We start from the raw sequence: 27524 nt of genomic DNA, 5'->3' as shown, positions 1-27524 counted from the left end.
TTGTTAGCTGTTTTGTTCTGTTTTTCTGGAAGAGAAAAAAACTGCTGGCTAGCTTTCTATGACAAGGATCAGTCATAGCATATGTACTGTTCTCGTCCAAAAAAAATTTGGTAATATATTTTGTATTTATATATTTTAAGCTATCGAAAAGCAACACCACAGAATTTTATCATTGCTTTTTTTTCTCTTTCACACATGTGACCATGTCCTTCACTGGACCAACAGATGTGGCTTTTGTCATCTGTCTATGATCTGAAGCGAACGTCTGCTTCCTATTGTACACTCGTCTCACACACGTGACGTGCTGCCGGCCTATAGAAGCTGATTTCATAAACTTGCCTCCCACTTTGCCCAGAAAATCCAATTTTCTCCAGCTGAGCAAAGGCTATTCCTGTAACATTTATAGGGTAGAGATCAAATTGGAGAGTTGTAACCACAATAACGTATAAATCCTTTGTCTCTCTTTTCTCCAGGCATACAAAACATACACTTGCCAATATTTGACACACTATATGACATATATCACGTATTTAAGTAGGGACTCTTCTTTAAGTATATTCCTTCTGTATCCAATTTCCATCAGCACCACATGCCAAATCTTACCCCTTTGGTTTACTCTAACTCCAGCCCAATCCTACAGCCTTGTGTCTACCTCAAAATAAACGTGCGGGGACTGGCTTTTCAGTCCAAAAGATTGTTCCCTACTACGTAAGTATGCTACCAGTTATGGGCGATTTGTCAACATAATCAATCAATTACAGAAATTTACCGTGATATTTTCGGTTGTACTTTATAATAACGACACGCTATTTATCATTAGTTAAGCATGAGGACACACTTTATTAATCATTTATAAAGCATTGTTCCAACGTGGACACTCATTAGTAACTCATTAGTATGTAATTCATAAACACAATTTTAGTTTGATTCACAGTTTTATTCTTGATTAATAAGGTTGGCTATAATATGTTTTATGATTGGGTTTTCATACTTTATAAATGATGGATTCACATTTGGAAATGAAGTATTTAGGACTTATAGATGATTAATAAGATCATTTATAAAGTGCTAGTAATAATAAAATAATAATACAAAAATATATTTTAGTGTAATCTATTCATAAATGTATTTATACATGGAATTTTTTAGATATGCACTAATGATTAGGGACTAACATGTGCTTTATAAACATGTTTTAATACTGCAATTCATGATTAATTCAGGTAGTTAGTAGTATTAGTATGTAATTCATAAACACAATTTTAGTTTGATTCACAGTTTTATTCTTGATTAATATAATATAATATTATATATATATATATATATATATATATATATATATATATATATATATATATATATATATATATATAAATATTATCTGTAAATCCTTAATATTTACCAGATTTTCTAAATGTATCAGGATTACAGCATGTAAAAAGACATGTCTGAACCACTTCTGATGTGGTTACTTTACACTATGTGTCATCTATTGTTTACTTTATTAATAATGTATGAGAAAATGAGAAAGCTTGTTTTCAACATTTGTCTTGCACTGCATTGATGCAAAAATTCAATTGATTATCTTCACAGCAAATTACTCAAGAGATTAAATGAATCTATCATAACCATTTCTAGACGTAAAGCAAGTACTTTATTAAATATTGATTCCCCATTTCATGGAAAGGTTGCTATGACATACAGTAGCAGTCTTTTTGAATGTTATGTTTAGTATTAGTGTTTAAAGATTTTTGGGGAATAATTAATAAATTAGTCCCTAAATTAAGCGACTAATTGAGAAAACAATCCATAAAATGATCGATAAAAAAATAAACATTGTTTGCAGCCCTGCTACTAGCTTTGAGTCCTCTGCACACATATTGTTTGCTTCATTTCATTAGATTACACTTCAGCCCTGAACAGGTCGCAGCAGCTCACCGTATCCATGCATACTCATCACCGGCTACCAATAAACAGCACCTTGTGAGAAAAGCAGTATGAGTCATGGCTCCCAGCCCATCATATAGCCAGAGAAGTATCTCTGGAGAAAACAATTACAAAGTCACAACAAGTTCAATAGCATGCTAATAAACCAGACTTACACACTTACAGATAACAGACCATGACAACCATGTGCGCGTCCCTATCCCTCATTTCTGCCTCTGTGTTTAGGGTCAGCAAAAAGGCGAAGTGTGTAACCTTGAGGCCAGACGGTTCCCCAGCAGGCTGAGGGCCATGCTGGGGAAGTCCCACCCTTATGCTGTCCTTCCAAGTCACTGCTGACACATCACATCCCACTGTACACTGATAATTGGGGCGGCTGTAGCTCATTGGGAGAGTGGTCGTTCTGAAACCACAAAGTAGCCGGGTCGACTTCTGGTCTCCCCATAGTTCATATGTTGAAGTGTCCTTGAGCAAGACACTGAACCCTGAGTTGCTCCCCGGGTGGTTCTCAACAGCCCACCACTCCTTAGGATGGGTTGAATGCAGAGACCACATTCCATGCATGTATGTAAAATATATGTATTATGACTAACCTATACAAATAAATAAATACATTAAATTAAAAAAATGTATATCCAAACACAGATACTGTCACACAGCCAAAGATACAAATTATACGATTACACAAACACGAGTCAAACAGTAACAATGCAGCTTGGTGGTTTTGAGAAAGTTTCCTGGAACTGGACTCGTGTTCACACTCATGGTGAGCCATGTGTCCTGGTGATGTATCCTTGAGCAAGGCACTGAACGCTTTATTGCTCATTGCAAGTCCCACTACGATAAGAAAACCTACCAAAGTGCTCAAAATGTAAAAATAGAAGAAAAAGAAAGCTATTCAAATATAATACATAATTCAGACCACAGTTAAGATATTCAACAGACCATCCTTAAGTCATTGAAATTCAACTTGAGCTGTGCTAATGTCACAGTGACTCTAGAGAATGAAATTACTCTGAAGCACTCAAGGTAAATGTCACCACATGATGATGAAATGTACTTTTTTTAACAGGGCAAACATGCTGAACAGATGCACATTATGTTTCATTCAAATCTAAAATGGTTTTACAGAGGCATACACTGCAATACCAGACAGTTAAAATGCAACTGACAGCTTGCACATGGCCATCAAACAGTTACTGTCCCAGATTTGATAACAGTAAGTGTAATTTAGTTTGTTTGTATTGTATTGATTGTTTCATCAATTGTACTGCTTCGTCGGGGTTTAACTCTCAGTTTGTATTGCTTTGTTGGGCCTCACTGTTGATCTTTCTGTTGTTTTATTGCCTTGCTTTTGGTGCTTTGTCAGTAAAGGCACTTTATACTCTTTGTTTTTAAAGGTGCTGTATGAATCAAATAATTATTGTCATTATTAATTATATTTTATTTGCTATAAAATGCGGGTCAGTCCCTGCATTGCTCGAGGCCACAGTGGTTGGAGACCTCTCGGTTAGGCTGCACAAACCTGTGTCATGAAAGCAGCAATTCCTCTGTCACAAGTGGTGCAACAGATTATAAAACTCACACTTCAGATTGTATCATGAATTAGAGTCAGATTACTGATCATCGCTGATCCAGATTGGCAGATCTAGATCTCTTTGTTGTTTGATAATTCACAGCTGGTCAACAGAGCTCCAGACTTTTCTTCTTGTTTTTGCCACCGTCCAAAAAATCATTCCACTCCTCTAAAGTCAGTGTTAAACATCAAAGATTCTAAATGTTGTCTTTTTCTTTGTTATAGTCATCTAAAGTGTTATTTTATGATAAGGTAATATACATAAGGTAATATACAATTGTATTTGAATTATAACAAATCTTGTCATTAGTAGTTTTAATAATGTATTATAAACTGCTTAGAAATATTTTAAGCAGATCATAATTCCCACTAATAACTATTTATGTTGTTGTGAAAACAATCTGAATACCCAACAAACGGTACTTACCCCACTGATTTCACAGTACAGGCAGTATTGGGAAGGCAAGTATAAAAAGAAACAGATTCCTAGAATTCATATTAATCAACTTTGTATTAATGATTGTGCTTCAATAAATTCAAAGCCGCGGGACACATGAACAAATTGAATTAAAAGGTTCTTAATCAAAACCTTGATGGCATAAAAGGCCCCGATTCATTTTATTTAGAGGACCATCTACTTAGTTACATCCCAAGGACAATTGGCTTATAGTACAGGGGAATATCCTGTCATGCCCTATCACTTCTTTATTGTTTAATATCATTTAACCATGGGCACATTTGATGCATCTGTAAACAACATAATGTGTTGGTGTGTCACTTGTATCCATGGTAACAATGGGGTTTGTGTGTGTGTGTGTGTGTGTGTGTGTGTGTGTACTCACAGCCATCATAGATGTCAGTGGGGATGTGGACGGCCGTGTGGTTGTGATCAGTCAAACGCCTAAACGACGGGTCCTCTTTAAAGTCTGGCCGAATCCTATATTTTCTTCCCTCTGTCTCATTTAAATCCAGCTGAGGGAAATAAATACAATCAAGATGCAGATAGTAATGCTAACTGTAGGTTTAAAAAAACACACAAAGATGTTATTCTATTTGCTGAAGCGTCATTGCACACAAAAAAAAACATTTTGTGGGTATATTTTAAAGCACAAGACTGATCATATTCCTTATTAACTTCTGTCTGATGAGAGAATGTCATCGCTGCACATTTCACACCCTCACAGCCTGTTTGAGAAAAAACAGCATCATTGACTGTATTCCTAATATCTTACTTTCTCACATCTTCACTTCGAAGGAGTAGCAAGAAACAGCAGGATTGTCTTTGCCCCTTGTGCAGATGTATAACTCCTAGTGTGAATTCACCAATTTACATCAATAAGAGCAGTACAGACAGGGAGATATATGAAGAAAAGCATGATGAGATATGAAGGAAAGGGTAGAGAGAGAGTGAGGTGGAGGGAGAGAGAAAAAGCAAGAGGGGGGAAGGGGAGCGAGAGTTGCTTCCTAATAAAGCAACAGTGTAGCCAGCTCATACATCTCATCTGTCAATTAGAGGAGAAACATGGCAGAAACCTCTTCACCTGAGAGAGGGTAGGAGGAGGGAAGATGGAGAGGAAGCTACATGGGAAGAAAAGCCTGAAGAGGAGGCAAAAGATGGAGGGATTGCAGTAAAAGGCTAAGGCAATGATAGAAAGTGAGAGTGAAAAAATAAGATACTATTCTGGCGATCTGAAAGGGAAAATGCAGGAGCGGAGGGAAGATGAAGAGGTGAAAGGGAGGACAAGAGAGAGAGGGTGATGGAAAGCAACGCCATATTACTGGCCCATGTGTGAGTGTGACCTGTGTGTTTGCAGGGGCTAATATGGAAGGAGAGCAAATAAAAAGCACTCACGTTGTCCTTTGCGTTGTAGTAGGATATTTCATCCCCCTGTAAACAAGTCACACAGTAGCAAAAACATCACTTTGTGGCTGCATTAGGATGTTGCACAAAGAAGCGTAACATGTGTGCAACCATGAAATGTGTAATCCCTTTCTAAACAGCTCTTTATCTTGTTGGCAAGCAACTCCATTAGTCTATTATTCAGTTTTATGTTTATGGTGACACTAGCCTGTGCTCCCAATTAAATTAATATTGTAAGAGTTTTTCTGAGTGTGTCGAGTGTTCCTCTCTTTACATCTGTAACTGTGTGCCTACAGCCATTTGCAATGCTCCAGGGAAGTATTTTCCCGCCATTGAGGATGCAATATGGCAATCCACAGCGTAGACACATCTATAACCATCTCTGCACTTATTTATTGTTATTTTTTCCTGACTACCACTTTACTCTGCGTTGTAATTGTGTGCCGCTGTAGTTCTTAGAAATCAGAGTATCTGCCATCTGAAATGAAGGGCATAATGAGTCATAACACAGGGTATAATATGCAATAAACCAATTTAGGAATGGAGCTGTAATCACTGCTAACGACAGACAGACCCAAACAAATTAAACCTATTCAGACAATGAAAGGAATGTATGGCTTGTAAAACCAGATCACGTGCATGGCCATTAAAGTTTGTGTCTGAGTATTTTGCTATGTTTTACCAACATAGAGTATACAGATAAATAAAACATACATAAACTTGTGCAAGTTTTCCTGTAAGTGTGCAGATCTGTATTTCTGTGTCCTTCTGTTACCTCAAACTCGTCTTGCCACATGTGCTCCATCTGGAATATTTCAGCAGATGTGGCCAGTTTCTGGAGAGTGAAATATGACAGTGATTTAGATTGAAAACAGCAGTAGGTATGTCTGCCTCCTTCACAGTGTCAGTCTAATTCTAGAAAGCCTGAGCAAAAGAGAGTATGTTAAAAAGCACGGTGAGGGCATCACTGAGACTGAGAAGTGATTATGATCTCACTTGCAGAGCTCAAACCAGAGGGCTATCACAGTCTTACAGCACTGTCTGCTAAAGGCCAGACACAGTGTAGGACTGGCAGAATGAAAAGGTTGCACTGTAAGAAAGGAGTGTGTTTGTGTGTATATGTGAGTGAGAGAGTGTGAAGGCAAGAGAACTTGGGGGGTCAGCAGCGTAAGAAATAGCAGATCCCTGAATAAAGTGCCAATTAATTACCAATTGAGAGGCTGTCAATCAAATTGGATGATACTAAATAACGGGGATATAATTGCAATTAACTTCACCATTGCTCTAGACAACTCTCTTACATGCACAGTGAACAGACATTCACACTTAGAAGCAATAGAGAGACAAAGAATAATGGTAAGAGTAGAAATAAATGTTCTTGTACAAGAACATTTATTTAACAGTACAAGAATAAAACAGAGAAACACATACTAAACAGCACATATTTATTACACTGGGAACAAATGACTGCCTTAAGTGCTCTGTAGCGATCAGGGTCCCATTCCTTCATAACTGAAACATCGCAACATATTTAGACATTGCTTTCCAATTGCACAAGACATTCAATGCTTTAACTGGCTTTCTTTTCTTCATTATTCTTTTCTTTGTAGGGAAATGAGGGCAAAACTGAGAACAACACGAACAAGAAAACAAAAACACAGAAAATAGGGAGACAGAGATCTGATTTCTACATTTTTTAGTTGATGTGAAGTAATTTATTTCATGCATTTTTAAATAGTTTTGAAATGTCACTGCGAAAAGTGCCCTGTCAAATAGAAAATACATTTTTAGACATGAACTTTGTTATGCTCGAAACTTTGGCAGCCAGTGCAATACGTGATTTTCACTTGATAATATTCCTTAAAAAAAAGACAGGGTGTCCGGCTACCAGAAGTATTTTTCCACTGCTATGCAGACAATACTCAGCTCTACATCTCCACCAAATCCATCACACCCATCACCTCTTCCACCATCAACAACTGATATCACAGATATAAAGTGCTGAATGCAAAACAACTATCAAACTCAACAGCGACAAATCTGAAATCCTCATCATCAATTCACTCAACAAATACCACCACAATTTCTCTATTTGAACCGATTGCTTCATTCATGTTATAAAAAGCATTGCCCGTCTACCTCTGGCATCGTTGTTATTATCCTGAAATAGTTGGCATTACTAAAAAAATGTGTGGAAACCCGTATTCTTCCACCATATAAGTTTTCACGCAAAGTGAAATGAAACAGGTCCAGTTGTATTAACGTAGAGGCTTAATTGGATGTATTAGACATATTCAAGTGTACATTTGTCGTCTTTACTCAAATTAAAAAATATTTAGGTTATATAAATCAGGGTCACTCCTCCAATGTTTCAATTAAAACGTCTTTAAACCAAGTAAGGCCCCATCCATTTATCTCAAAAATTCCTAATGGTTTGCATACCCATACTAAATACAGAATATATCCTAAACCACAAGGGCTATTTGAATAATTTCAAAAAGGTATACGATACAGAAATCGGTCAGTTAAGAGGTTCATATAGCAGTATACCAGTACCAGTGTTACTGGTTTATTCTTTGATGATAGAACACAGGAAAGAAAAAAATAAGTGCCGGTTTTCGTGAACCGTAAGTTTAGAGCCACTGAAAGCAAAAATGCCCTAAATTTCTTCCTGGACATTGGAGGCCTCTGCTTCCACAACAGAGGGGCTCTGCTCAAGCAGATGCAACAATACATACCAAGCAAGTATCGTTTATTTCATAAGTAAGTAATATTTCAGTTTTTTGGCTGTAAGAAAATGCTATGTGGTTTATAGCGCCTTAGCGCCATCTACCATCGGGAAGTTCAAAAAGGAACCAGCACACCTAAGATTTTTTTTGGGCCGTGAGATATTGGTTGTGTGGCGTGTGAGCATGTGAAAACATGAAAAAGCATGTCACACGGCGAAACCGTGAGAGTTGGTGGCTCTGAAAAATGTATATTTTTGTAACTTGGGGAGCTCTCCCTTGAGTCACTTTTGAGTACTTCAAGTTATATTTATGGTTTATGTTAATATTCATGGTTGAATAGTGTTATGAATATGTAAAATGGACTTATATGCTCTTATAAGGCCAGGCTTTGCAGTTTCTTTAGCTATGTCACATCAGTGGCTTTGGTATCGATTCATGGAAGTACGAAGACTTGGAGAGTGAGGAAGAGCTCCTGATGAAGAATTTAGCCTCCATCTTTGAGGGCTGCTAGTATTGTTTAGAAAACATTGCAATGTTGTTTTATTGCAACAATAGAACACACTTGGGAAGATAAATGCACAGCACATGCATACTCAATAAGGAAGAGCCCAATCATGTCAATCTTGCAGAATGAGTCATCATCATCAGAGTCCATATTTAACTATAAAAACATAAGAGTATGATTATGACATTAATCAAATAACCATCAAAAATGTATAACCATGTAGGCAAGGAAGGTGTGAATGGGTATGACTGCTGGATTACATGAAACAAACCGTTGACCCAAATAAATTGTAAAGAGCTGCTGCTTACACTAAAGACTTCAGTACAATTTTGACACTTTGATCTTCATTAAAAGAAGGCACACCCTGCCTCATTATATCGGGGTGCTGGGAGATAGGAGAGATTGTGTTTGAATGGAAACCTCACCAAATCACACAGAAACTGAATGGACAGATCTTATTCTCTATTTGTACCACACTCACAAGGTTTTCATCAAACCAGGAACTACATAATAAGAGTAAAAAATAATTAATCATTTATTTTACTTTTTTTTTTGGCAGTTTGGAAAAGTTAAGGGGTTAACCATAAAAGACCAGTGAGATCCAGTCAGCCAGGAGGGAGACACGTAAACTGACAACATTCCACAAGACTACATATGTTAATCCAGATCAAACCTTAGCTGGGCCTCTGTGGAGGAAAGCAAAGGAGGGTTTCTGTCACAATTTTATCAACTTCCAAGGTGGATGGAGAATAATGAAGGCCACAAGCTAAAACGGCCACAAGCCAAAACAGGTTTGTCTTACAATACATTTGTTCTGTATACTACTACCAGTGTTGCTGTAGTTTTGACTTCCGTAACCCTATGGAGGAAAGCATTGGCCTTAAATAAACCCACCTTTTGTCACACTGCGATGAGGGCTGTCTTGTCTTGGGTTATTGTCTTGTCATTTGCTGTTTTATTTTGAAAGCCTAACTCCCTTTCGTTTCAGGTCACTTGCCCTTCCTCTTCCTCATGCGTCACTGGTCTGATTGCCTCCCTGATTCCTGATTGTTTCCACCTGTTCCCCATTACCCTCTTGTGCTTATAGTCTGCGTCTTCGCTTTGTCTTGTGCGAAAGTGTCTCGGCCCATGTGTGTCTCACCCAAGCTTTTGCCAAACCCACGGTGTTAACCCCGTGAGTAGTTTGCCTTGAAAGAGTGTTTTTTCTTTGTACTTTATAATCTAGTTGTTTTTGCCTCGTAAGGAGTGATTTTTGGTTGTACTTTTTAGTCTAGTCATTTTTGCCTCATAAGTGTTTTTCTTTGACACAAAGTGTGATCAGGGACATTCTAGTCCAGGCGTGACCCCTTTCTGACTCATTACTTTTACCCTTGCAGATTAAGCTTGCAACTGAGGGATTTTATTTATTTATTTTTTTAAATTGCAATACGATTGAATGGCATAGCTGAATCTCCATTTGTTGGATTGTGACAATAAGAAAGTATAACAATGGCCATATTATAACTGTGCATTAGCAAAGACTGGGTGAGATGCTTTTAGTTTATGTCCTTCTGTGGTTTTACTAAGTGTGTCGACGGCAATGACTCTTTGGCCTCCAGTCCTGGGCTCTGTTCCAGACCTGTCTGCACCTCCTCTGCACTGACTGGCAACAGATAAATATACATTGTATTTGAGCCATACGCACCCAGTAACACAAAATAGTGATCACAAAGTTATTACTCACTATGTGCAAAAATAGCATGTCTCATCACTGCAGCAAGTATTGAATCATGTTTTTGAGTTAAAATGTGTCCATCAAATACTCAACAGTGACAGTTGCTTTCACCAGACATTGACATCATGTTTAGACTACTTCAGTGATTTTAGTCTGAGATTCTCAGAGATTTACCACTGACTCAATAGCTCCAATGAGGTAGAATATACGTATGAGTACTGAGTATTTTTCACTAGGTGTAGTTTACACAGTGCAGATCTCTGGTTGGTCAGAGAGAATCTTGAATAACGCAAGCAGAACCATCTTGAACAAACCCATGATTTTTAAATAGCCACTCTACCGTCGGTACAACCACAATGTTTGTATTCACCTGACCCAGATGCCTGCTGCTTACTTGCTTTATCAATATCTTTCTTAGATGTATAACTGGGTGTGTGGTTGTTTTTTTTTATTTCATTTGTTTCTTATTGTAAGTTAAATTCAGCGATACTACAAATTCATTTAAGGTAACAAGAATAGTCAAAACAAAATCCTTGTTCATCATATATCCATTTAAGATTTTTTGCATGAAAAAGATAAGGTTGAGGACTATACTAATGTGCCAACTGAGAACAGTGGGAGCAGAGTTTCTTATCCATGCTGAAAAGGCCGAGTGTGGAGGGTTGTCATTGTCAATGTAACATCACATCATGTTAATGTCACACAATTGAGCTGAGATTTATCATTATGCACAAGACTAGACTATCCTTCAAACATGTTTAATTTGCTAAATGCATAAGTATATTTTCACTGCAATGGAGTGTGTTTACATATTCATTGAATTCAGTTGAATGGGTATTGATTACAGGTATCTTCATAATATTGTCTGTGATATGATTCATACATGTTTAAGCAACAGCTGTTCAATATGTTATTCAATATCAATCAATGTCACTCACGCAATGTGTTAACATTAATGAAGAGTACAAAATATTTTCAATACATTCATCTGCCTTACACAATTACTGTAAATAAACATGCACACACAAATACAAACACACATACACACTCCTAAGAGAGCAAACCGACAGGGTTGTTAAAAATTCATGACAGGGCTTTGACGAGGCTCCTCTTTCCTCTGGGAGATACGGTGGAGGGCAAGGAGGGGTCTACGGGGAAATAAACTAATTACCCTTCTCTTTTTTCTCTTTTACTGTATCCCCTTATATCTATCTCTTTGTCAAACATGTATACTGGGAGAGGTTATTAAGCTTCCTAAAGAAAGCAAAGCCACAATCAAATCCAATCTAAACTAAACCTTGATTTGATTAGACCGCTCCCTGAGTGGCAGCTAGCGTCTCTTAACTGGCATAACAGTTCATTACAGAGACACTGCGAGTTGTCGTCTCTGCCAGTTGATTAGAAGCCAGGGTTCCTCATTTGAAAAATACAGATTTAGCACTACAACTGTTTCGTTAATGGCAGCACTAACACACTCCCGTAGTGTGATCTAGCTGCTCATTAGTCTCTTTCTCACTTATTGTGGTATAGATATCCTGGCTCCACACAATAATGAGCCCACTCTGTCACTGGATGACCACTGGAGACCCGAGAAGAGCCACCGCTGCCCTGCAGCTGTAATCGAGGAAGGAGAGGAGAGACTGGGAATTGGATCTATGGGTGCAGGGAAGTTTAAGTGATATGAGAAGCTTCACTGACAAAAAGGAGCAAAGAAGAAAAGCAATTTAATGAGAATCATGACATCTTACACAATGAGGCAAAAACAATGTGCAAGCAGAATTGCTGATACATAATGGATTTATCTTACTCCCAGTTGAACATGAGAACAGCCTAATGATGACCGCAACAACTGTGACTATTAATATTCCAAGGGCCGAAGAGGGCACGTAATATAATAGTTCTCATTTCATGCACCTTCCCTTGTTCATGCACATTGATGTATGATGTCATTACACTACAGCCTTAGAGAGCTTGGAAACAGTCAGAGCTGGCCTGAGTGTTGATTGGTATCGAGCTTGGACCTGCTTGCCCCACTGAAAGATATTGTCATTCTGCCAGGGCAGCCCAGCAGCCCACCATGCATTTAGTGAGAAAGCAGAGCACAGCTTAAAGGATAGACAGGGAAGATGAGACAGGCTCTGCTAAACCTCACAGAGCCTCCCAGACTCCCCGTGTGTGTGTGCGCGCACGCATATGTGTGTCTCAAGTCTCCACACGCCTGAAATCAATGGGCCATTCAGAGCACACTGCCCGCTCCCCCGGACAACAAAGCAATACCCACAAGAGTAGTAACGGTCTAAAAGATCATTAACACCCACGTCCAGTCTTGTCCATGTGTCCACTTTCATGAACGCTGGCTATCTATTCGTCATAATGAGTTCCAACTCAGAGACATGACAGGGAAGTAAACAATAAGGGAGATGTAAAGGGTCAGTATGAGAAGCAGAAAAGGGAAGAGTCTGCAAATGAAAGAGAAAAAAGACTTGTATGAGTAGATTGATTAATGGAAAGTCCAGTCCAAAGAGAGAGAAATAATACCCTGACTCAGCTTGATCACAGTGTTCGTACTTCTCATTAAAATGTTGCTCATGCGAAAGAACAGTGGGATGATAAAGTGAGACATATACAAGGGAGGCTGTTCAGTAAAGAATGATGGGGGCTTAGCCAGAAATGCATTAGCTTGTTTCTTGGGAAAAGGTGTGTGTGTGTGTGTGTGCTTGTGTGTGTGTGTGTGTGTGTGTGTGTGTGTGTGTGTGTGCGTGTGCGTGTGTGTGTGTGTGCGTAAGAAGTAATGACAGAAAAATGGGAGCGAACAAAAGAGGAGACTTGGGAGGAACAGACAAGGAAGGGAAGAGGCCCCGGGGAAGACCCAGGACACGCTGGAGGGATTATATCTCCCGGCTGGCCTGGGAACGTCTCGGGGTCCCCCAGAACGAGCTGGAAAATGTGCGGGTGAGAGGGAAGCCTGGGTCGGTCTGCTGGGTGTGCTGCCACCGCGACCCGACCCCGGATAAGCGGCGGAAAATGAATGGATGGATGGACAAGACTGGAGAAAGAAAAAGAGAGAGAGTGATACAAAAGAGCACAAAGCAGTAAAGAGGACAGTTGGAGGGAGATAGAAGACAGAAGAAATGACGATAAAAGTGAAACGGAAGACAGAAGAGATAAGGAAAGGTTGATTTCCTCTTTCAGTTTGACAGAACAGTGACAAAAGGCCAGGAGCTGGACATGGGAAAGATACAGTAGACTGGAGAGAGGGCAACAGAAACAAAGAAGTACAAGGGTAAAAAGAAAAGGAGAAGAGCTGAGTAAATGGAAAGAGAAAAAGAGCAGAGGAATCTGCAGCTCAGAGAGCCCACAGAGAGCCAGGCTGCTCCACATGACTACTCTCATAGGCCAAACCCTCCAATGGGACAATATATCAACAGTTGCTTCCAGTTTCGTTTTTCTCTTTGGTTCTTTTGCTCTGATCTCAAAGATGTGTGTATCTCTGTGCTGTCCACTTCAGAACATGTAGAGTGTGCACCACTAGATCAGATTTAAGGGAATCTGCTAGATTTCTTTCCAACACACATTGATAATCTTCAAAATCAGTAGGGAAAACGAGAAAGGGACCACACTCTAAAACAGCATTCTTTATAAAGGGTTTAAACGTTGTAACTAATGGATTCATTAGTGGTTAATACATTGTTTTACGAACGGAAGATTCAGATTAGCTGTGAGTTATGCTGTGTCATCACTGCAGAGACGACGACCCACTATGAGCTTCACAAAGGCTTTTCTGAAAACTATCGGTGATGTCCGTATTTTATACAATCTACGCTTATAATGTATAACTCCTTTACACTGGGTGCCCTTTCCATATTGAAGACAAATTGATTACAAAAGTGGGATTAATAAAATCTAAACTGCTGCAATTTCCTGTAAGGCAAACTTCAAGAGCAAAGCAAGGTGGAAAGGCATGATGGGACTGTAGCGATAACAGTGTCAGAGACCAACAATGCTATCATGGATTGTGGTTGAGAAACTTGATCTCAAACTGATGAAAGAAAGAGACTAACCTCGTCACATCTCGATTACTGTACTTATAACAAATAAGGATAATCAATAATAATAACACAAATATATACATATCAATCATATTTATTACATTTATTTTAACTATGTTAGATATGAAACAACTGCATCTCTTGACAGTGAAAGGTTATGTCCGTCTCAAAATCAAGTATTCAAATGTTACCACGAGCATGTAGTGATCCACCAACGCAGCTTGGATTTCATCTCAATGTAAGTATAAGATACTTGTCCTCTGGCTTCCACAAGTCTAGTTAAAATTCCCCATCTGCACTGCTCCCTCCTACTTCTCTCCCTCTCCCTCTCTCACGCACACTCACACACATATAAACAAGAATGCAAACACATGCAGATGCCTCTTGACTGTTTAATATGATCAGTGCAGAACGGAGATGGGAGGTTGAGTAACATTTGCTCTGGAGACTGGAATATCTCTGATCATATCATAGTGTCCGTTCATTACTGTGTTACATTGGCACACACACACACACACACACACACACACACACACACAAAAAGGAAAACATTATAATGTCCTATCTTGTGCTCATTATTTTTACATTGTGACAGCAGGCAACAGATTAATACAAAACACCTGGGACCCAAAGACTGTTAAACACATGCAAAAATAAAACACTTAACACACACCTGTAGATGAAGGGAAAGGATAACTGAACTAAACTGAATTACATTAGGAAATTTGATGATGACAAACCTTAAAATATATACATTTGCAGATGATGTAAGTGGTTACAATTTGATGAAAAAGTATCTTAAATATATTCGAATCTAAACTAATTAGAAATGTTGCCAAAACCCATTTGTTTCATGAACATGTTTGCAAAGATGCTTAGATTTTATTTAACCTTATATTCCTCTTAAATGTAAATGTAAAGGTACAATCGAGAAGTATTTGTACAATCCAGGGTGGTACAGGGTAGTAAGAAAACAAACAAACTATTAATGTAACAATACTACTGGGTAGAAGCAGTAAGAAAACAAATACAAGTCTGTTTTTGTCATGTCCCATATATGTAAGACACAGTGTTGGCAAAGCAAGATCCAGAAAATTCTAAACACAAAATGTATAATGAGGCTATTTCAGAAAATGAAATATGGTCAAATTGCATGTTGTGAGATTTTTATGTTAGTTGAGATTCTCTGTAACAGCAGGTAATCTAATAGACTAACTTTTATTGAATCCAGCATTAAAGGTAATAACACAAATCTGTAATGTAATTGGGGATTTCACTATTGATAATATTTTTAATAATTGTATGCAATTTTATAGCGCTAATATTGTTATCAATAAACTGAGACACAATATCATGGCTTTATCATCCTATTTGTATGCCTGATGCAAATGCCTTATGCCATTAAAATGTATTAATTATTATGATAATGATGATTATTATTATTATAACATACTATGTGTGTATATATATATATATATATATATATATATATATATATATATACATATATATTTATTAGTGCTGTCAAGCGATTAAAATATTTAATTACTAAAAAGTAGATTCTGCTGTTGAGAATTTCAATGGAAATTTTGACATATTTATCTTGCAGTAAAAATGAATAATTATCGAGGCAACTGTAACTGACTGAATTCAAAGCTAACCACAAAGAGAACTCAAGATTTACAAATTTGCCACCAAATATAGATGTCATTACTAAAGTATGGCATCATTTAATAGTCATCACTTCATATATAATATTGTTATGCAGATGCAGTTGAGTCAATTGTTCCTATAGTTCATAAATAACATATTTACAGGAGCTCATCATTTCATCGTTTTTCAATGATGAAATGTCCACACACACACACACACACACACACACACACACACACACACACACACACACACGCGCGCGCACACACGCACACACACACGTACGCACGCAGTACTGGGCCACCTGTGTCTTGTAGAGTTTTAGTGGTGCTGGTTGATGTATTGTGGAATGTCTCATTAGTCATTGGACAGAGCCCTTCATTTCAAAAGATGAAAGGAAATAGCACAGGCAGACACACACTCACACACACACACACACACACACACACACACACACTACTGTACACACAGGAAAACAAACACACACACACAGACTCGCTTAATGTGGATTGTTAAAAAAATAGGATAAACCAGACATGGTGGATAGTGGATCACTTTGGTGTGTGAGCAAGTGTGGATTTCTGTCTTCAGTGTTTTAGTTTTTCCTTTTACAGTTCCTTTAACAGTTCTGAAGCATCAATAATTAAGTATTTAATTACAGTGTACATAAGCAGCAAGGCCAAGAGTGAAGGCTGTGGATGGGGGACGGAGAGATGCGTTAAAGTTATTGGATGAAGCCTCCAGCACATCACACTATGTGGTCAACTGCTTTTGACAAACTTTTTTCTCGCTCTCTCTGCAATGAATAAAAGAGCCAGCTAAAGTTAGCAGAAAGCTAAACTATTAGCAGCATTTACTCCCCATCTGTGAAATGCTTCGCTGATATTGAGATCTCTTTTTGATAAGTCTGTCTTCTTTTTACATTGTAGGCCATGCAGTTATTGCCAACGCTTAAATAGTAACTCTTCCTGCAGCATATTGTTGAATAAGGCGTTTTGCATGTGAAGGGACGTGCAAATGCATCTGCATTTGTGGAACGATCAATGGGAAAACCCCATTCGCTGAAATGACCTTTGATTGGCCAAAATCTTCCTTCACAGGCTACTTTTCTCAAGCCTGAAAAGAGAGGCAAGAAGTAGCAGTCTAGTTTTCACTCAGATCACTTAAATTATAATTTTCTGAATAGTTAATTGTGTATTATTGCCCAATGATACAGAAAATAAACTGCCTACCACGGTTTAAAGTTGAAGTATGTTTTTAAATGACTTCTGCACTTGTTTAACATGTAAGTAAACATGTCTGTGTCCATGTCTGTGTGGAGGAGTTTGTCAGACTTGTTTCTTTCATAACAATGGAAACTAAGGGCCCCTAGAAATGTAGAGAGTGGTCTGTGTTGACAGATATAAGAGTGACTCTGATCTAAGAGGACACTCAATGGACGTCACTACAGGAAGGTAAAGTAGCAAAGCATATACCATGTGTGGCCTACAATACAAATTAATATCTAAATTAACTTAATAGGTGAAGCAATGGAGATAGTTGAAACTTGTTTGAGCCACCCATTACTGTCCTAAGCATAAAACTACAGTACGCTACAATTAACAGTTGATAAATATAATGATTATTTGGTCAGAAAAGGCAAGCCAGATGGAAAATGGGAATTGGCTTAAGCCACTGCAGCTATGCGTTACATCCCAGTAGGTGTGTGAGAGTCTGTGCGTGTGTATGTGTTTCCTGCTGTGATGAAGCGCCGGCATTCATAGTAAAACCTTTGATAAAGCAATCTCTCCTAACAGTGTGTAGCCAAGTACTCATTAAAATAGCACGTTACGTGTGCATAGAATCCTTTCATGCTGCCATAAATAAGTGTGTGACACTTATTTATGGCAGCCGGATAGATACACATCGACACACACACACTTGTTCAAACACCTGTGGCTCGGTAAACTGTGGCCCTTCATAGGTCATCCATCATGCAGAGTTAGTGATCAGGGACGATAAGAAGTGAGGGGGGGAGAGCGAGATAGAGAAAAATGGAGAGGCGAGGGGAGGATAAAAGTTGACAACTGAGTAAAAGTGGCTCAAGTGTCTTGATTTTTCAATTATATTGAAATTAAAAGTCACCTTTATTCTCAAAACAAAAACACCCAACAAGAAAATCTCCCAAATAGAATGAAGATTCCGATTAAACAGCCAAATCCCCACTTTAGATAATCGGTCAGCAAAAATCAGCCCAAAGTACAAATATGAGGTCTACAGGGACAGTTTTATAATACTTTGAGTACTATGACAGGTATTTACATGATGGTGCTGGGGCAATCACATTGCAAGATGGTTTTTAGTTTGAGTTTGCTGGTGTTCAGTGACACCGGTGTGTGTTGTACCCTAGAAGTCTTATAAAGACCCCCGTACTAGAACTGTTCGATATATCTGTTGTCACTCCATGTAGCCATCAAGTTCATGCATGTGTCTATCTTTAACATCATCCCTTCTTCCATGTATCTCCCCATCCATACACCTCAGTGCAGAAAATGCAATAGCAGTGTGCCTTAGTGGGACATGTAGGTGAGGATGACACACAATGACACAATAAAATGTGAGAATGATCGATGTCCGGAGGTTTAATGGTCTGTCAGCATCAGGCGGCGAGCTGACCCCCCACACACCACCCACCATTAACACACACACGCACACGCACACACACACACACACACACACACACACACACACACACACACACACACACACATAACCATATCTCTTCTATAACTTGGATAATACACTGAAGCCAATTTCCTTTTTGTTGTTTACGCATCTTATGGCACCAATACTCTGAAAAATGATAAGAACACCAGGGTGTTTACTTAACATACACAAGACAGACACTTGGCAGGAGTTGTGTATATGGACATTCATAAATACTCTCTCCATTACTAATAAGACAACAATGGGGATGCCTTTTAAAGGCAGAGGAAGGGGTGCTGTGAACTCTGAATGTATAAAAACAGTTCAAACTCCGGATGAGAATCTCTGACCCATTTCTAAATAAAAAATTTAATTGTTAAAAGGGGGAAGAGGGAACATCCCCAGGGTCAAAGCTCTCATTACCACAATGGAAAATGCAGATCTCAGTCCTCTCTCTCTCTATTCTATTGTTTGTATGCTTCACCCACTGCTGTCATAGCATTTAAAAACTGTAACCTATCATCCATAAAATACCACAAGAGATCACCTCACCACTGAAATATCTGTGTGATTTTACAAAATAACCACAACATTCGGATAATAGCTTGGTAAGTAATGGTGTCTCGAATTGAGAAGGTTGTTGACTGATTTCTTCCTAATTTTTGTTTCCCTCACAAGAAGCCTTTCGATATGGAGAAAGGCCAGGGATCCTGTTGCCAAATAATCATTAAAATGTTTTGAATGTGATGTCCTCCATTTAAAAGATCATTTCCACCAAATCCAAAGCAATTACACTTGGAAAACTAGTGTGAGACCTAAGCCAGATGAATAATTAATTAAATAGATTTCCAGATGGTGGTGTCATTGCAACAAAATGTGAAAATGTTAATCAGATTATTAAAAAAAAAAGTATTGTCCACATACTTTTTCTTAAATTATTATTTTCTATTTATAACTATGATTCAATTTAGTTTAGCTTGCAGGGGGGTAATGTGTAATTGATCCCTTACCTTTTTTCGAGTGCGGGAGTGTCAAAGATCATTAGATATGGACCAGATATTCAACTAAACATTTACTGTGTTTAAAAACAGCAATGATTAGTGCAAAGATGTGGAAAATTTCCCTTCGATTTTAGAGATTTATTCAGTCTTAAAACGTTGACCAGATTTCAGAGTTTGAAGATATCTGTCCAGGAGTCTTGTAAGCTAAGTAAGCTTGTTAATTTAAAAAAAATATGTGTAATTTTAAGTTATAATGTAATTTATGTCATAATTTCTTTTGATTTAATGTCACAGATGTTACTATGTCCCAAAAACATACAGTAATACATAGCATCTTTTCAGTACATATTGATGAAATGAACACAGTCTCCAATAGTTGAAACAAATAGTGGCCTAAACATATGATTCACCGCATACACTTTGGCTATCGAATATACTTCTTCAAGTCTACACTGTCTTGACAAGAAGCAGACGGAAAACTTCTTTTCATAGTCCTGGTTAATGGAGCTATAATGCTGCACAGCTTTAAAACCAAAGTAAAATTGCAAACTGACAGTTGGTTCCTCTAAGTGGACTGATTCGTACCTCCAAGGCAGCAGACCTCTTCCGCAGCAGCTGTTCAATTTTCCTGGCTGCTCTTGCCACCAGCTCCTCTGCGTCGTTTTGCTCCACAGTGTACAGGTGTTGGTTCCTCAGAAAAATCTAGACAGAAAGAGAGAATAGTGAATGTGTAAAATCCCACACATAATGGACGATTTAACAAATTCTAATGTTTATTTAACAAAAACATGAATGTAACATTATTTGATCAATTGATGTATGTGGGAGATCCATGGCAGTGTTAAAGGTGCTAAATATAGAGCATTATTATAGCAGTAAACTAATGTGGTGTTTATACCTGAGTGAGGCTTTTCCCAGCTGTGGCCGTGTCTGCCAAGGTTACAAGTTCTTTCTGCATCTGCTCAACCCATTCTTTAATCCTACGGGACAAGAACAAACCACACAACCCATTTTAATGTAACCAGTTTGGAAGAGACATCACAAACATTTCAAAGTGCAATTGAACTGTCAACAATCAAGTTATCCTCCGTGTATTATCAAACAAAATGTAAATTCAAATAAGGTCAAAGAGAATCACCCTGATAGGTCAAGCTAAAATGTCAATCAAGCAATCAAATATCTGGGAACAAATGCAATGTCATCTAATCAAACGTGTTATTTGGTGTCAACCAATACAATTCCTTTCTGAGAATTTCAAATGATGTCAGCAAATCAGATAAGTGTCAACCAATGTTGTGACTGGTGACACTGATGTGAGCGGACAGGCGAGTGGTGGGAGGTGGCCCGGACCAACATATAAGAGCTCGGGGGAAATCAGGTCCAGCTTGCTAGTGTCACACACTGAATTATACCTTCCTCTCATCGACCTCCAATCATCTTGTCCAACCACAATACACTCACAGCAACTGTTATAATATGCTGAAGTAAATCACTTAAGTGTCACAGTGACTTGTTAGAATCTGACACATCTAGAAGCACATCTGGTTTGAGGGGCTTGCAGGATCAAAATGCTTGTGTGCATGTGGATGCATTAATTCAGCATATACACGGCCATGCATGAACACACACACACAGGCACACTGAGACATAGCTATTAATATTGTATGAGAATGATAACAGGTTGGCATGGGATACAGATGCTCTCATTGCCATGCATTCACACTAACACACACTCAGTTACGATCCTCCCCAATGGCAAAGAGATATTTTATCCTCACCTAGAAAATATTTCCCAAAAAGTGCCGTTGCTGTAATGTGGTATAGATACATCATAGACACAAAATTGTGTGTGTTATGTGATGTAAAATACTGAGCAACTACACTGGTGGAGAAAGATGATACACTTTGCAAAAGCGGGAATACCATAAGGTATAGCACAGTTTGAAATTGTTTAGGAAACGAGAGGATATTAGAGCAGAGTCAGCAATAATGCCAAAGCTATCCCTCAATTCCCCAAAATGAGATGGTTTAGCAGTTCAGGAAGACACTGGCTTGGCACGTCTTTATGGTTATGTGACATGGATGTCCAGCTACTTCAATGTATGTTAGGGGGATTTAGAGCCACCAAAGTGTGTCCGGTTTCATCTGCAAACAAGAGCTAGATGAACCAGTGGTGCTCGGTCCAGCTATAAAATCAACACAAGATGTGTTTTTCATTTCGTTGGTCTGTTCTAAAAAAAACTGGAGAAACAATAGTGGGAAAACTTGTTTGATGATAAAAGTCATCTAGCAGCAGTTTTGGGGCTTTTGATCATAGCACATGATCTTCATCAGCAGATGGAGTGTGCCCAATTATATGGGCTTGTAGATTTTCAATTTCCCATTGTTTCTACTGTATGGTGGCTTAAATGGTGATGCCATTATGGAAAATGATATCTGCTGATGAAGATTATGAGTTTTGATCAAAGGGTCAACAATAACTACTCTAAACCTTGTGGTCAGTGGTCAAATGCTTCTTTGTACTCTTTGATAATCCTCATACTTACACTTACATCCATTATGATTTGTTATTTGTATTTATTATATTTGTATATTGTATATTAATGTTATTATTTATGACTCTCGCTACATATTTATTTTAGCTACAACGATGCATGAGATGTTGAGAAACTGCCAGTTCTTTCCTCTCCTCTTTTTGCATCTCTTTCACTCTCTCCTCTTCTCATAAATTATCTGCTCTTGATGCTCATCTTTTGTCCCCAAATCTGCAAACATTAAACTGATTGTAATGTATTTTAATTGGACCTTGGACTCTTGAGTTCTCAAAGCTTGCAGTATTGACAAGTCAATTGTGAGTAAAAGTGTACATGTTTGTGTGTGTGCGCGAGTGTGTGTGTGTGTGTGTGTGTGTGTGTGTGTGTGTGTGTGTGTGTGTGTGTGTGTGTGTGTGTGTTTGTGTGTGTTTCCAGGGACTTGACATTCAGAGAAGCAGAGGGCCTTCTCTCCAGAGTTTAGTTTCTGTGAATTCAGCTGCTACCAGTGCAAATCTCTATAACAAAAACTCTCAGGTGCTAACAAATGGATGGGACAAGCAAGGCTGTGGTGCAGTTTGTGGACAAGAAGTTCTTCTGCAGGTCCAATCTGGATAAACTTTTTTTTCTCCAAAATGTAGTTCAATATTTTTGTTTCATTGGAGTGTCTCATTTGCAGAATAGCTCCTCTCAATTACCACAATGCTGAATCCCATATGTGCATTTTCTTTGTCTATATGTAAATACCAAATGTCCACTCGGCTCATTATATACAGTAACAGACTATTTAAAGTAGAACGTTATGCTACTCCTCTCGAAAGTCTTCTGCCTGTTGCTTTTCTATGAATATTTGCAGTCAAACTATCTCGTTTAATTTGCCTTAAACGGTCAAATGTATTATGCAAGCCATGAAAGGTATTTGAACATTCATTTCTCATCCTTAAATCATACATTTCTAACCATCCCTTGAGGTCCCAACCTAGTTTAATGGCGACGCTTCATAAATACCATAAGGTGAGGCCTTTCATCTCGTCATGGTTGATTTATGTATGTGAAGTCAGATCACCTCCTGCATGTAATGTTTCTTATTTTAGCTCTTTCCATACAAATAGATGAACTAAAGTTATCATTACATTATTACCATCACCCTTTTATCACTAGTGTATGAGCTCTTTTCAGTGGCTAGAATAGCATTTTAGCCAAACAGTAATAAAGTAATAGTTGTTGAGCTGAAGTAGCACATTTTTTCTGCTCTGGTAGCTTGCTTTGATTACTACAGCCTCTGGTACGGCGCTGGATAATTAAACACACACATACAAACGCACATACAAATGGCAACTGGGTCAGACACTGTCCTACATTGTTTTTCAGACACAGGAAGAGCAAATGAGAGCCAAATAGGAAGAGAGACAATACAAGAAGGAGAGAGACAGATGTTGTGACGTCATACCTTTGGCACTAGATTAATACACTGGCCCATAGTGAGTATCTCGGTGGGCGGCTGGGTTAAAGCAGTCTAATTACACATCACCACAGAGGCAAAGACAGAAGTCCAGACAGCAAAACAGAACGAGGCATGGAAACACCAACATCGATGTCCCAAAACAACCTCGGTGCTCGGCTCACATTCTGCAGCCTACTAAAACCCAAGAGGCCAACTCAGTCCTTCAAAGACGTAGTTTGATTACAGGGCAGGGTTTTTTGTTCACTCTCTGACCAGTACAGCAGAAGTAGCTTTTCTTTTTTTTTTTTCTTTTCTTACAACCGTTATTACCTTAGATTTGCAATGCATGTGGGCTCTGAAATATTTCTGGCATAATCCCAATCTTGTTTTTAATTCACGTTGAAATGCTTGACGTCTATGGCACTACAACATGTTTCATCTCCAAAGTGGCTACTGGAACAACAGAGATATTTAGGATCTGAAATAGAATCATTTGAATAAAGCCACTTTATGTTCAATCACTTACATTTCATCATTAATCACACTCCAAACAAAAATAAAAACCTGTCTGAACGTATCTCTATAGCAATGTTGAGGTATATTCTACTCAAATCCCATATGTGGCAGATAGACATGCAGTCTCAGTAAATTAGAAGATTAATTTGGACTCAATCAGAAACGTATTACTTTTATATTTACTTGCTTACATGAGGTAAAGCCCCCTAAGTCAATTGCAATTGCAACAGTGATGAACCAACTTCCTGGTAGATGATGGCTGTAGATTTCCCTCTGCAGAGGATAAAAAAAAAAACCTACTCTTCTTCAAATAGAGATTGAATTTGGCAACAAATCGAAGGCCATTGGAATATAAAGGTTATTGAATGGTCACCATCACCACAGCAAACCCACGGCAGAGTCAGCTTTCAGATTAATGGACATTTAGAGTGGATGCTGGAGACTGCAAGACTTCAGGCGACCATCTATGGAGATCATGACATTGGGCTTCGTAAACACAAAGCACTTAATAGAATTCCCTTTAAAACACATGTACATTTGCTGTCACTATTTGTGTATGGGCTTAACCTAAAGGTTGCTATAGAAATGCATGTTCTGCTACGGCAGCCTGATAGCAGTAGCTCGTTGACTTTAGTTGGTGACTTTTAATTTCTAATTTTAAATACAAGCGCAAGCGTCTTTGTAGCTTTTTTTGTTACTGTATAATTGTTTTGTAAAAGCTGGGGAGTGCCACATACTTTCTTTGTGGACTCAGATCTTTTGGAGTTTTGCATGCTGGACTGCAGTACGGTCTGGCTCAGAAAATCCAAATCCAAATTTGAACAGTGATAATTGGCCACCCTGTGACACAATCCGATCAAGCAACTCACAACAAAACATGCTCAGATTTGTTGACAGCATCTCTTCTGATCGTATCATATCACATTGCATCATATTGTCTTGCATTGTGTTCGGAGGCATTATGAATACTCAGTCCACTCTGTAATAAATGAGGGGGTCAATGTATTACAAACGTCTGACAGATGACAACATTTGGGTTGTAGTCTATTGTCAAACTTGTTATTGTTACTTGTTATCAATGTTAGACAATGCAGACAGGTAATACATGGACATGTTTACGCTTCAGTTCCACTTTTGATAATGTATCTTCAGAAATGTCCTGGTATATAAATATGGTTTCAGCATTATTGGTGTCGTTAAAGGTGTCGCCCACAACCGGACACAGGTGTCGCCCACAATAAAGGTGTCGCCCACATAGAACTAAAATCTATTCTTTTTCCCATACAGGTTGACTCAAATACAATTGTGTTGACAGTAATAGACACAACATGCTGATTTCCATCTATTACTCAAACTGTTGAATTATATGTATCTATCCCTTCAATTGGTACAGTCACAAAAAAAGACTTTTGGACTGTGTGCTTTTGGGTGGCTCTTAACAATATGTTCATGTAAGAAATATTGTGAACATGGATGAAATTACACATCCAGGCAAAGGAGAATTAACAACATCGATTTTTGCTAATGAATCATACCGTCCTGCAATATTTGGACGACAGAACATTATTGTATTATTACTGGGAAAGGAATAGACTAGACAGGATTCTTCCAAATCCCTATGGGCCGCAGGCAAGAGGCAACTTCTGTCATTGTACACGAAGGAACAAGACCAGATGAAGCCACTGAAACTCCTCGACAACTTCACAGACATACAATCTGCTGATTACAGTAACCAAGACTCATCACCGCCTGGAGGCGAGCCTCTAGAAGAAAGCTGAAACATGGTCTACCTTCAAGATGACCAGTGGTGCTTGAATGAAACGACCTGCCCATCCCACTCTCCCTGAACCCGCCGACACACCGTGAGTGGCTCATTAGCCTAATGGGCTCCTTGTGTCTACACAACGAGCACTTGAAACGAGTCTGCGGACCAGAACAGCAACTGCTCGAAATGGGGATTACAGGAGATGTACTTACACGAGCTGTGTCGGAAACTGCGATGCCAAATACCCGTCCTGCCATAACAGGACCAGAAACACCCAGGCTCGTACCCTGCAGGTATCCATTGTAAAAAAAAAAAGGGGGGAAATTCCCCGACGCGCGTCAACACCAAATGTGCTGCGCTCTCCTCCGCAAGCCGAGGAGTGGGAGCGGTGTGCAGAAGCAGCTGAGTGGCAGTCTGTCGCTCCCTCTCAGATTAACGAACCCTGACACCTCTAATCTGCTCACCCAGCCATCCGGCGCTCTAACAGGTGAAACTGGATTTCTCTCTCTCTCTCTCTCTCTCTCTCTCTCTCTCTCTCTCTCTCTCTCTCTCTCTCTCTCTCTCCTTCTCCCTGTGTGCCTCTCTCTCTCTCTGTCACACACGCAAGCACACGCACGCATGCACACTTCCTCATTCTCACACCTCACCTCACACCCAGTGCTCTTTTTTGACTTGTAATTTGACTTGTGTCTAGTCTTTAGTGCAATTTAGACTTTTCAATTATATAGCCTACTCGATCTAATAGTGGTAATACCGAAACATTGCATTACAATTCATGTTATATTTCTAAAATGAGATACTCGTTTTGCTCCAAAAAAGCATCACTCTATATTTGTTTTCCTTCACTGTACAGCATTCCCTCTTTTTTGTTTACCTCGCTGTTAAGAAACACCTGCTAAAAGGAGGGTCAGACACAGGTACCATACACAAGCGCACCCACACTGAATACAGATGTGGCGTTGGCTCTTTAAAATGCCCTACAACCTTTCAATTCCCCCAACCTGGAGAGATGGGAGAATTGACTGGCTTTGATAGCACAATCTTTGCCATCTTTGCCATCAGTCATCCGAGTAGCATGAGTGGCAGCGAGCATAGAAACTATCCCACATGGGAATCTGTGTGAGTGTGACAGATCTATTGATTTCACACACACAGTGTTATGGGCAACGCACAGTCAGGCCCCTATAAATCTCAGTACCATCAATTATATCTGTTTTTTAAGATTAGATTTGCAGCTATGTGCTGTGTATCCTAACATGCATGTATCAATGAAGATACTTGCTCTTGCACAGGATTCCACATGAAAACAGTGTTTTATCATTCTAAATCAAGAGCATCAACACTTTGATTAAATAATTTAATGTTAAAGTGAAAGCAAAAATGTGTGTGTGTGTGTGTGTGTGTGTGTGTGTGTGTGTGTGTGTGTGTGTGTGTGTGTGTGTGTGTGTGTGTGGCCTGTAGGGAGGGAAGGGCAGCACAAGCAAGATGCTTGGGGATTTGGTTATCAATCGTTGCTTGGCAACCACACACCATCTCTCGTTTCCTCTCATC

The 27524-nt window shown here is 38.8% G+C and overlaps 1 protein-coding gene across 1 annotated transcript in view; it reads right to left on the bottom strand.

Annotated features, from left to right (window-relative positions):
- Positions 1-26425, bottom strand: part of LOC137803955 (voltage-dependent calcium channel subunit alpha-2/delta-1) — a 56743-nt gene extending 30318 nt beyond the window's left edge. The window contains exons 1-6 of the mRNA XM_068602846.1: positions 26186-26425; positions 20616-20697; positions 20303-20419; positions 6157-6216; positions 5373-5408; positions 4363-4492 (exon numbers count right to left, since the gene is read on the bottom strand). Coding sequence (XP_068458947.1) covers positions 4363-4492; positions 5373-5408; positions 6157-6216; positions 20303-20419; positions 20616-20697; positions 26186-26274 — 514 coding nt within the window. The 5' untranslated portion in view covers positions 26275-26425. The remainder of the gene's footprint in view (positions 1-4362; positions 4493-5372; positions 5409-6156; positions 6217-20302; positions 20420-20615; positions 20698-26185) is intronic.
- Between the last annotated feature and the right edge of the window lie 1099 nt (positions 26426-27524).

Source organism: Clinocottus analis, unplaced genomic scaffold, assembly GCF_023055335.1.
Source record: "Clinocottus analis isolate CAN_PGR_092001 unplaced genomic scaffold, fCliAna1.0.p SCAF_6, whole genome shotgun sequence".
Classification (NCBI taxonomy): Eukaryota; Metazoa; Chordata; class Actinopteri; order Perciformes; family Cottidae; genus Clinocottus; species Clinocottus analis.
Note: the sequence above shows the minus strand (reverse complement) of the source record. Positions and strands in the feature narration are given on the sequence as shown.